We start from the raw sequence: 12668 nt of genomic DNA on the forward strand, positions 1-12668 counted from the left end.
CATCAATCTCAAGATAACTGACCTATTTGTTAGGTCTGTATTTCCTGAGCGTAGCGGTGTGATGTTTGGAGAAAAAAGGACACTCAACAACATGTACCACAGAAAATAAGCAAGGCGGTTGTCCTTTTTAAAGATTTTTGTCGAGTGTACAACAGTAATCCACTCTGGCTTGAAATGGTTTGAAATATTCCTTAGAATGGTGACTATCTAGTATTTTGAGTCTCAAGGCAAACCTGGGAAGTGTGTAGCGTGGCTAGCCTTATTTTTGTCCTACGTAAGCTATACCCCAATCCAGGGTATTTCCTCATCCATATTTTTTTTTGTGTATCGAGACATATCGAGGGCCTACTTTTTGCCAGGCGCTCTGGCGGTGAGGGTTTAAGGATGAGCCACACGGGCTTCCTGTGGTCAGTATTTTCAAAATTAGATTGAAGATCAGACTATTGAAGACATGGCATGAAACCCTGCGTGCTGGTCCATTACTGACAGAAGCACGGGCGGGACACAGGAGCAGATGAAACACGAGATCAGTTGCAAGGCGGGGGGGGGGGGGTTCTGGAAGGGCTTCCTATAGGTAATGCCTGAGGAGACCCCATCAACTCATCTATTATGATAGGCTGTCAAGTAGTGACCAGCTGTCACAGGCTTTTGCATTAATTCAAGTAAATGTATTCATTTTGGGGAGGATACTTAACTTTGCAAGCGTTTTCTCCCGCGTGTTCCCGAAAGGCTTTGCTTTTGGCAAAGGTAGTGGCTCTTGACGTTGTGTGATCCTTTCTGACAACCTGTGGTGGACCTCTTCCCTGCAAAAACATGTTGCGACTGGATATGTAAACTCATGCATTTGTTTTGTTTTTTTTGCATGCAGCTTTTAGGGAATCACGAGCTTGAAGACTCCTTTGGATCCCAACTTCCAAACAGAAAGGCTAAAGATGGTCGGGGAATCTTGAAGGGGTGGGAGAAATCTCATTTAGAGTTATGGTGTAGGGGATCGCGATCTTGGATTGCTTATTCTGACCATACATCCTGTTGTAAAATGTGTTTACCTAGTACGGTAGAAGCTGTTTGTCTTTCTTGGTCTTTGATTAAAAAAAAAAAAGGAATTGTACTATGAATGCAAATAGCCTTCAGAAGAAAAACAATACCTGTGGTTTTCCATGCAGTTTAAAAATGGTTCTTCTTGACATTTTATTTTGCCTGTTGCTTAGCTCCAACCCCATTTTGACCATAGGAATCCAAGCAGAATTCCAAACAGATAGTAAATATTCTAAGTGCACTTGAGCATTTCCTTAGTATTATCATCTATAACCAGTGTCCTGTATTGCTTTCAGTTCCGATATGCCCAACCTCAAATCACTGGATTAAATGGGGCTGATGAGTAATAATGCATACTTTTAAAAACTGTTTCTAATTTTTGCGGGTTTTTTGATGCAAAACAAATAGAAAATACCGTAAAGAAAGGAAAACAACAAACTCCAACGCGGATTTGGGAATTACAAGGATCTTGGAGCTTAAATAACAAATACGTGTTAGATTATAATGCAAATTCTAAATCCATGTATTACAGGGTGTAATGGTCCAGCTTGCTGTACCAATGCATAAGTATTTCAGCATGCAGAAAGAGGACACTTAGATTTAACTAGAAGATGAATGAAGGAAACCCTTAAATGTGTGCAGTGTGAAGAAAGAAATTGTGCATTTTAAACTGTATGATAGGTTGTAATTTTAAGCTGTTTTTTTTTTTTCCTGCTGATAGTATCAAAATTTAAAGATGTTCGTGGCCTGCAGTAGATCAAGTTTGCACACCAGTGACTTGGCTTTGTCGTTCACGATGGCTTGTTCTCACAGAAATATTTGGTCTTCTCCCGAAACAATTCATGGTGTGTTCAGAACTGCCACAATATTCCGAAGATTTTAGTTCAGAAAAAATTAGCAGTAAATAAAATATGGGTTTCTGTATTTCAGGACAGTTTTGTCTCCTTTTCAGAGTCATCTGGCCTTGTGCCTTTCCTTCTCCCCAGAAGTAATGTTTTTGCTTCTGTGAAGTGTTATATCCTTGGACTGCTGATCTGTTTTTGATATAATCCATCCATCAAGACATGAGTCCTATTGCATGTGAAAAGTTGTTACAAGAAAACAAAAATCTAAAACACATTTGGGTTTTATTTTACTCATACTCGTACTACTTTTATTATATAAATAGAGGACTGACAAGCTACATTTTGTTTGGTCGAGGGCCTCACGCTTTCACGTTAGCCAGCTGGTTCAGAGAGGAGTGAAAGTTGGTTCTTGCAAAAAAAAAAAAATAATAATAATGCTAATAAAGATGATGACCATGACAATTATTTGCAGTGATGGCAGCTTGTTAAAAACGTAGACTCTAAGGCCTTTCTCCAGACCTACGATCTCACAGCCTGCGTTCTGGCCAGAGCCTCTCTAGTTCCCACTCCAGTAATGCTGGAGTAACCCTCTTTTCGTGTCTCGATTTGCCCCCAGCACTGAGAAAGGCAGAGGGAGGCTGAGAGTCCCTGCCATCAGGACCTCGAGCGCTTGCATAGTAAATGCACATAATGGGAAGACTTAAATAACTAGCAAACTTGGATTTACCTGAGAGTGTAAAATCTTGAACAAAGAAGTACAGAATTTATTTTTATAAAACTGGACAAGCCTTTTATGTAATTACAGTCTTTCGCTTTTTGTTTAGGCAGGCCATCCATTTCTTGGGATGTCTGGCTGTAGGCGCAACGGAACAGCCGTAGTTTCTGCTCCATGTGGAGGAAGCTAAATAGAATCTGGCTTCGATGTCAGGCATCAAGGCCAGCCTCTTACCCAGGGCTGTAAACTGTTCTACAGACCTCTCATTACTTCGTCTCTAGGATAGTAAAAGACAGCCAGCGTCTCTCTGCTTCTACGGACGGCCGTTCCGTTGACAGTAGGGTGGAAGACAGGGCTTGAAGAGAGAATTCTGATTTTAATGAATAGTTTTCCACGTGTTGAACCGAAAACCTACCTCGAGCTAATTTCTATCTTCTTCCTTTCTAGATTCACACATAAATCTAATCCCTTCTTATATCATGTCTTCTTGTATGAGGGAACGAACCTAATTTTATATAATAAACTTTTGGCCAAAACCTAAAGTATTGTATAACTTTCGGGATTGAAACCTAAATTTCATAAATTAATTTCATTACCTAGTGTTTTTTTTATACGTAAATTCATAAATGTTAAGGTTCAAATCTACTAAAAGACAGTGATTTGAAAAGCATAGATTTCATTACTTCCCCAAATTTTAATGTATTTTCTTCCTTTCCTTTTTGGTTTTGCAAAGCAAAAATTGGAAGAAAATCTTGAAAAAGAAAATTTGTGAACTTGTATCATGAAACAGAATTTCCAAGGCGTTTGTCAATGTTTTACTATCTCACGATTAGTTTATTCTCTCTCTTAAATTTGCTATGTTTCCTAACTTACTATAGTTTGACATCTTGCAGCACTAGGAGATTGATTACTCCACTTTTTGGAAATAAAAAGGACAGCAATTTTTTTGTTATGTTAATATGTATTTTTGACCTTAAAAGAGAAATCCACATACTGGTTTTAAAGAGATTATCGCATTTTTTTCCCACAATGGTTTACAGAGCTTTGTTGTATTAAGTAGCACAAAAGACTGGATATAAAAGATAGAGTCAGAGGGCTTTCAGGATTTGGGGCAATGATTTTGAAGCTCCTGGAAATATGGACAGTGTGTTATTTATCATTAAAGATCAAAGGAGTAGCATCTAGTCTTTGACTAAATAAATGTTGACTTAAATATTATTTTGATGTTTATTTATGCACCTTACAGAAGCTCAGAGGAATGTCATCTTTAGACAAAGTGCATATAATTGTATAAAAATGTGATGAGTAAGGTGCTGTAACAGACAATATTTAGTCTACTATGTCTCCTTCTACCTGGCAGTGAAGACCGGCATCCACTGTAAATTCAAGCACACTCATCAGATTTTCACTTACTTGCAAGTTAGCCATGCTGCAGAATTCACTTTCTAATTCCCCCATAAATCGGTGCCCATTTCATTCAAAGAAATGACTTAATCCCTTCCCTCAAACATCAAAGAAGGAAAAGATAGATCATACCCTTTCCCAGGTGGTTCATATTCTAGTGTAACAGGTCTAATATTATTATCAATTATAATTACTTTCTGGACTGTCTATATGGGCTGCATTTCCATATTTTTAGCAATATTTTTCTAATTAGCTTTGTTTGCATTGGCTTTGCCCTCAAATATTTTACATTTTAATTGAACTTTTCTTTTTTAGCTGTGTTTTGGGGTGATATTGCCTTAGATGATGAAGACTTAAGTATCTTTCAAATTGATAGGACAATTGACCTTACACAGAACCCTTTTGGACTTGGACATACCACAGGTATGGTTAATTATTTGATTGAATTTGTGTTCATTTTGGAGAAAAGATACTCTTGAAATGCTATTAGTATTCTTTGGGTCACTTTTAATGTCCTGCTGATCAACTGTGATTTCCTAAGTATAAATGAACCTATTTGAAAATTTAGATTTTGTTCATGGTTTTAATTTTATTAATTAATTTCTTTACCAGATATTTTGTAATGTTTACCATGTACCATGCTTGGTTTAAGTGCTTTGCAGATAATTACTCTTTGAATACACATAATAACCCCATGAGGTATAGCTACTAATATTATTGTGATCTACACGTGTGGAGATCAAATTAATTATATTTCTTACTTCAAAGTGTATAATCTTTCCCATAAGTATTTACTTAGTTTGTATGTTTTCAGTTTTTTTTGAGAATATGTGAGAAACAACCACTTATTTTATGAATTTCCTTTTTTTCTGTATTAATGAACTACCTACATAGAATTTTTTGTAATTTTAATTTCTATGAAAATCTTTATAAATTGCTAAATATTAAAGGCATTATTGCTTTTAGTGGTCTTGAAACATTGTTTTTTGAAAATTCTATAATTACTGTTATCTTTTTAGTTACCTTAATATTACCTAAGACCTTTCCTTTTTCTCCTGATTAACCATCTTTTAAATCTATTCATATGTGCTCCTGGCATATCTAGTATGAAGTGTAATTATTACACAATTGTCATTTCAAGCATATAAATGCCATTCTTTAAGAATGTTTCTTATAACTACTTAAGAACGAATACATTTAAATATTACCTCATCCTTCTAAAATGTTCAATGAAAGAATCTCAAAAATTTTTCTCAAGTAGCACAGCAAAACTGTGACCGTGTAATGCAAATAATCAAGCACGTTATTAGTCAGTGAATAAGCCCCCTAACTTATTTGCCTTATAAGGACTTAATTGATTTTTTTTGCCCTAGGAGGCTTATATGGTAATGGTTTTTGTGATTGGTTTTGGTTTTTATTAGCTTTAATCTAGGGAAATAAGTTTTGGTATCAATTTCAAAGGGGGAAAGTATTGGAAAGAAATAGATCAAGGTGCAGTTTCTGGCCCTTTCATGATCTTAGCCTGAAAAGACTCAGGAACCATACTCTGGTGGTAGGAATTCATCTGCGCTTGTGTAGATATCGTCAGTGGTTATATTGGTTGTTTGCTCGGTGATGCCTTTTTGTTGTCTACTGAAAATTCAGAAAGAACGGAAAATAGGAGATACAATTGGGAGAGCATTCTGTTAAAGGGCTGGAATGAGAACCAGAGTACTTGGGTTTTCCTCAAATGCTCTGGTTTTTGACTTATGATAGGAAATCTACCTTTCCTCATCTTTTTCCAGTTGTTAAAACTGCAAAAGGACATATTTCCTTATCCTGACCTTCTCATCTGCTTTTCGAGCTATAAAATTCTTCACATCTATTTTTATGAATTTTTCCAGTTACGTAGCATAACAGAATGCATTTTGCCACTGAACATCCTTTCGGGTTGTTTTGACGTTTTTGGAATTACGTGTTAATTGGTTTTTATAAATTATCAAAACTCATTTTCAAATTTTATTTGAACATTTTATAAAGTATGATAATTGCTTTTAAAAATATCTCAAAACCGATCGCAGCTTTGGATCAAGGCTTGCACTATACATTTACTTTTCTAATGTTTTTATTTCCATGTGCTGATTTGGCTTCTGAAAATATTCAGTTTACATTGGAGGAATAGCTGGAATGCAATCACCAGGGCAAAACAACTTGCTGTCATCCTATATAACACTATGTGATGTCAAGGTCACAGTGAAGAAAAATGTTTCAAATTATCAATAGATGACTCAGTTGCCATGATGTCCAAATAAAGCCACTCAGATTGCTCTCTGGATCACCCCACCCACTTGTTTCTTGTTACCAAAATTGTGTTTGTAAAATGTTTACACGCTTCTTTAAGATTTATGGGTTTTCATGGCTCTAACATTCTAAGACCACACACACAAAGAGAGATGTCCAAAGAGAAATCAGTGTAGCCTGTTGGTATGGCTTATTTAGAAGAACTTTAAAATGCAATGGGTTTAACTTTATTTTATTTTATTCTTAAGGTGGATTTGGAGACCATGGTATTTCAAAGAAACGAGGGGCCCTCTACCAGCTTATAGACAGGATAAGAAGAATTGGCTCTGGTATATCAATGTTTAAAGTTGCAGACGCTTGACTTGATGTACAGTAAATATTATACTAATAGCAGTTCAGTTTGCCATTAATATGTGACGGGTGTAACGGATATATGCTGACAAAGAGTCCCTTTTGTTAGCTGATGTTTACTGTAAGTTTTTTAGAAATTAATCTGGGACCATTAAAATGTTTCTTTAAGTTATTTTCAGCTTCTCCTTATTATAAAATGTATCAGGGCGTTATTTTACTGTTGGTATTTATTTCCACTGCAGTGGGTATCACACTAAAGTGTTTTTATCAAGCATGGAACTCTCCATTATCACTTTTAATCAAATCAGAAAATGCCGTGACCGTTTTGAACTGAAACCCACTTCAAGTAAATTGACAAACCGATTTGTTAGAATGAAAGAAAAAAAAATTGGAAAATGTTTTTATCCTTCCAGAAAAAGACATAGAAAAACAGCCATCTGGTTTCAAAATCAGCTAATACTTAGAGTAATGAATCTGTTAAACACGATTTGTAGATTGTAGAGTCTTTAAAAAAGTTTCCTGTTCTAAGTTTCTCCCCCAACATCTTTTTGGTCGATGAATTGTTAATTAAATAATTGACAGTACGCAGTTTCAAGGAATGGTTTTCCCATGCAAAAACGCTTTTCTTCAGGACATGACAACCATAGACCTGTTAGGGACGTGGGAATCGGGGGCGTGCCGTCAATGTTTATTGTATCTGAAGTATATTCCAGTACTGGGATATTTGGATCAACAGTGATAGATGCATAAGAGTGAATAATAAAGCAAATTTAGGAAAGACAAAAACAGTAACAAAAATATCTTGAAAGCTCACCAAGACAATGAATGACCACAGACGTGAAAGGTGCTCCAGGAATGGGTTGTGTTTTATATTGGCTTGTTCAGGATGTGTCCTGATGTCTAAACGGTGCTAAATCACCTGGAGACAAACCCAGAGGACGTTTGCACAGAGACAGACCAGTGTTCCAGGAGGCTGGGACCGTACCTGTCTTGGCGTTATTTCATTTATCCTCTCTGTAATGTAATAATCCTACTTTCAGGCCGTACTACGGAGTATCAGTCCTGATATAAAAGAGTGAAGGATTTAGCCAGAGTTAAGAAGGATTTGGAATATCTTGGACTTTTTAAACAATGTCCATTTGATCATCTGGTGGTGAACTGGCAGTGATCTAGGAAATTAAAATAAATAAAGTCATTTTTTGTGGCCTACCAGTCTGCCGGACGTCTGTCCGCTGCAGGCTGTTGTACGGGAATTCATTAAAATTTGCTCATAGAGCATTAAGAAGTAGTATTTTGACATGCAGTGCTTAAATATTTTAATGCTTTTTCAAGAATGCAATATAAATGAAGGTTTTCTTTAATGCATTTTGACTTCAGGCATATTTACACAAATATGTAAATAAGACATTTTAACTTTAGTCTCTTAAGAGGAAATGATTCCCTGACCGAGGACTTGTGTTTCACAGAGTGTTTTAAATGTCACTGCAGGCTTGGAGCAAAACAACACAGTTAAGGGAAAAGCACCCCTAACATTCTCAGGGCAAAATGAGAAAAACCGAGTTCCCAGAGCTGCTACATCAAGAACCGAAAGGATATGGCCTGGAGGTGTTATCCCTTACGTTATAGGAGGCAACTTCACTGGTAAGACGTTCCCAGAGCGTTTATTTTTGCAAAAGAAACATTATCACACAGCTTAAGTGTGTATTTTTACAGAGTATTAATACACAGAGCGTAGTAGTATCAGATCAAACGTGAGAGATGCTCCAATCACCCCGGCGGCCAGTTGAGAATGTCTCTGAGGTTGGGAAATCTCTTAGTCTGGAGTTCTAAGAGTCTCAAATACTGTTCTGGATTTTCTTTTGTATTTTTTTTAATAATAAATTTATTTTTTATTGGTGTTCAATTTGCCAACATACAGAATAACCCCCAGTGCTCATCCCGACAAGTGCCCCCCTCAGTGCCCGTCACCCAGTCACCCCCACCCCCCCCACGTCCCCTTCCCCCACCCCTAGTTCGTTTCCCAGAGTTGGAGTCTCTCATGGTCTGTCTCCGTCTCTGATATTTCCCACTCATTTTCTCTCCTTTCCCCTTTATTCCCTTTCACTATTATTTATATTCCCCAAATGATGAGGCCATATGATGTCTGTCCTTCCCCGACTGACTTACCGCACTCAGCATCATCCCGTCCAGGTCCCTCCACGTGGAAGCACATGGTGGGTATTTGTCGTTTCTAGTGGCTGAGGGATGTCCCACTGTCGCCACAGCCCCCCGCTTCTCTGCCCGTCACCTGTCAATGGGACCCTGCACCCCGATGTTCACAGCAGCCGTGTCCACAATAGCCAGACTGTGGAAGGGGCCTCGGGGTCCATCGACAGATGTTCTGATTTTCAGCCGCGTTTCCCACGTGCCCCTTGAGTCCGGGGGCTGAGCCTCGGCCTAGGCCCTGTGCACAGGGTGGCCCGGGCCCCCCGATCCCGAGGGCGGCGTCCGCTCCCAAGGGCCGTGCTGGGGGGCCCGGGCCGGGCTAGCTGGCGGTGCGGGTGGGGGCACCGGGCGAGGCGCCCAGGCCGTCGCTCCCTGCTGACATCCGCGTCCTTCCAGGCAGCCAGCGAGCCATGTTCAAGCAGGCCATGCGGCACTGGGAGAGGCACACGTGTGTGACCTTCATCGAGAGGAGCGACGAGGAGAGCTACATCGTGTTCACGTACAGGCCTTGCGGGTGAGTAGAACGGGGGTCGCGAGGAGCGGGTGCAGGAGGGGACCCAGACTGGGGCCCGCCTCTTCCTATTTGCTTAGCACTTTGCCCCGGGGGAGGTGAATTTCCACAAGAAAATATTATACTTTAAAGAAACACATTCTGTGGTCGCAGAGCTCTGTGCATCTACCTGAGCGCGTCTCTCCACTGCGCCGACTACTCCTCGCTCGTGGTGCGACTGCGGCGACGGTATTGGCCATGTCCCAGGGGTCCCCCCTGTGAATTAGACACTTCCATAATGTCGCCTGGTGATTCTCTTGTGTCCCCTGTAGAACCCGTGCACTGAGATGACATTCTAGTCACCAACACCTTTGATTTCTGCCTCTGTCCCCTGGGTCGGCCGTCCCTGGCTTCGCCATGTCGTGATGGATCTGTCCCCAGGGCTCTCGTGTGTCCCCTCCCCCGATCGCTGCCACTAGGAGCATCTTCAGAAGGTGCCGGGCAGAGCGAGACGTCAGGCGCCCTGAGAGTCTCCAGGCTTCCTGGCAGAGCTGCTTCCTAGACGGGCTTCCCACGGGAGGGGGACAAGCAGTGTCCCGGCGGCCGTCGTGGCCTGCGGCAGGCTGAGCGGGGTCCCGAGGTAGCAAGTCCAGGGAGCCTTACGGATGTTCAGGCAATTGAAGAGACGATAGGGACGCCCGGGTGGCCCGGTGGTGGAGCATCTGCCTTCGGCCCCAAGATCGGGTCCCACGTCGGGCCCCCTGCATGGAGCCTGCTTCTCCCTCTGCCTGTGTCTCTGCCTCTCTCTCTCTCTGTGTCTCTCATGAATAAATAAAATTAAAAAAAAAAAAAAGAAAAGAGGGTAGGATGCAGTGCTTTTTACTTTATGTGGAACAGCCGAGCAGCCGTGCTCTTTCCAAAGTGAAGAGCGTGCACCGATCTGATCTCCCACAACACCTTTTGGGAAGTGTCAGCAGGGAATGAGATCCAGATGCCCCAATATGACATTTGAAGGGTGCCACGAAGTCACCGCTGCTGCCACGTGCAGCTCCTGTGGCCACCAGGTGCCTGCCAGCCGGGAGCCAGCGGGGCGCGGGGGCCACGGGCCTTGGGGGGGTCCTCTCCCCTCTCTTTCGGGTGAGTGGCCACGTGCATGGACACCACCGGCTGCGTAAGGATCGAGGCCTGTCCTGTAGGAACACTGCGGAGCCCCGCCGCCCGCCGCACCTCGGCTCCCATCCGGAGGCCCATGGGCTGGAGCCTCGATGGGGAGGCTGCTGTGGGCCAGTGGTTCCAGGGGTGACAGCCCGGCCCCTCGCTGTAAAGGGTCCTGTTGTTGTGAAATAGTGTCAACCTCATGGGCTTTCCTTTTAATCCTTCTCCGGCGATGAGCTGGGATCATCCAGGAAGAGGCACCGTCTCACCCTGCTAGAACCGGTGGAGGGCCTCCTGGAGGGTGCAGAGGGAGGCCAAACAAAGACCTCACCCCTTTCCGGGACACAGGGCTCGCTCCAATCACATATATTTGGGGGGAGAAAGTACGTATTTCACTAGGTGTCGGGGGAAGGTTGTGCCCTCTTGGCTTTGTTCTACCGTATACCCCAGAACATTTGACCTCACTTAAAAGGTCATGGATTTTAACTTTGACCCTATCTGACTGACATTATGAAATAGTATACGTTAGTACCTTTCTGTATAGTTTTGGATAATACTTTTTTTTTTGTTGTTGTTGTTGTAGTGGTGGTGGTGGTGGTGGTGGTGGTGGTTTTTTAGTTTTGACTTATTCAGGTAGTTTTCTTCCAAATTGCTCTAATTTCAGCTTGACAGGTTTTGGTTGTATTTGAAATGCCTCCTAGAAAAAAAATGAAATGCCTCCTGGTTCTTCATATCTATTGAATATTCAAAAGGTCCAAACCTAGACTCTCCTTCCTTTCTTCCGGTTACCTAATAGGAATGGAGAGAGCTCAGCTCACGTATTTCTAAACACGAAACGTGTGGGAAATCTCAGAAAGGGAGACAGAACGTAAAGACTCCTAACTCTGGGAAACGAACTAGGGGTGGTGGGAGGGGAGGAGGGCGGGGGGTGGGGGTGACTGGGTGACGGGCACTGAGGGGGGCACTTGACGGGATGAGCACTGGGTGTTATGGTGTATGTTGGCAAATTGAACACCAATAAAAAATAAATTTATTAAAAATAAATAAATAAATAAATAAATAAATAAATAAATAAATACGTAATGTATTCAGACCCATACGTCTTTCTTTTCTCTCTACCACCTTTCAGTTTTGTGAAACAAATACAAAGCGACCACTGGCGTCCATTATTTTATTGATAAATCTCTGTTGTAACAAACTCATGGTTATACTCATTCGCTTTCGTTAATGTGGCTTGTCTCAAAATTTTTCGTTTTACTTGTCTTATTCTGCTAAACGGTTCTCCCCCATTCGCTATCATTTCTTCCTGTGTTTGCTTGTGCGTTTCCAGGTGCCTGGAATGGCTTTGCTCCATTTTCATCAGTGGAAACCATGCACATATTTCTCTCTTACCCTTTTCTGAGCTGCCCTCAGGGTGACTTCGCTGGGCCTTCAGCTGTGTGAGTCCCATTCCCACCATTGGTTCACTGTCTGCCTTCGTGCGTGGTGAGGACAGGCCGTCCCTTGTGACACCCAGTGCACTGCTTTATAGATGGGTGATTAAGAAAATAGTGACAATTTGCACATCAGCCGAGGCATATTGTATGTGATTCTAAAAAGAAAAGCATGTAAGCATTTCAAGAGGTATCGAAGAGCACGTACTTTAATGATCATTGTCATGATTTGAGAGCAATGGACACTGAAGTTGTAAGTTGCCCTTAAATCTTTGAATCTCTAGTTGCACTCCTGAAATAAAGCTTTTGAATATTTATATATTCGTGTAATTCTGTTAGCGTAGTACTGCTGCATTTTGTGTTTTGTTTTCAATTTCAATTTCCTTATATTGTATTTTCCATGATGGGAAGGACAATACGTTATATAGGGATTGATGATTGGGGGATCCCTGGGTGGCTCAGTGGTTTGGCGCCTGCCTTGGCCCAGGGTGCGATCCTGGAGACCCGGGATCGAATCCCACGTCGGGCTCCCGGTGCATGGAGCCTGCTTCTCCCTCTGCCTGTGTCTCTGCCTCTCTCTCTCTCTCTCTCTCTCTCTCTGTCTATCGTAAATAAATAAATAAAGTCTTAAAAAAATAGGAATTGATGGTTGGCTTGCTACTCACTCTAACCATTTTATGACTTCTAAACTTCATTTGGAATTGCTGTGATTGGCCATAATTTCATGAAACAGTTATTTTATCAGTTTTTTTTTT

The 12668-nt window shown here is 41.4% G+C and overlaps 1 protein-coding gene across 2 annotated transcripts in view; it reads left to right on the top strand.

Annotated features, from left to right (window-relative positions):
• The window catches only part of TLL1 (tolloid like 1), a 193660-nt gene that overhangs the window by 77989 nt on the left and 103003 nt on the right, over nucleotides 1-12668 (top strand). For both annotated transcript variants that reach the window (XM_025438977.3, XM_025438978.3), the window contains exons 2-5: nucleotides 4315-4422; nucleotides 6528-6608; nucleotides 8119-8271; nucleotides 9232-9349. In XM_025438977.3, the coding sequence (XP_025294762.1) occupies nucleotides 4315-4422; nucleotides 6528-6608; nucleotides 8119-8271; nucleotides 9232-9349 (460 nt within the window). The remainder of the gene's footprint in view (nucleotides 1-4314; nucleotides 4423-6527; nucleotides 6609-8118; nucleotides 8272-9231; nucleotides 9350-12668) is intronic.

Source organism: Canis lupus, chromosome 15 (assembly GCF_003254725.2).
Source record: "Canis lupus dingo isolate Sandy chromosome 15, ASM325472v2, whole genome shotgun sequence".
Taxonomy (NCBI): domain Eukaryota; kingdom Metazoa; phylum Chordata; class Mammalia; order Carnivora; family Canidae; genus Canis; species Canis lupus.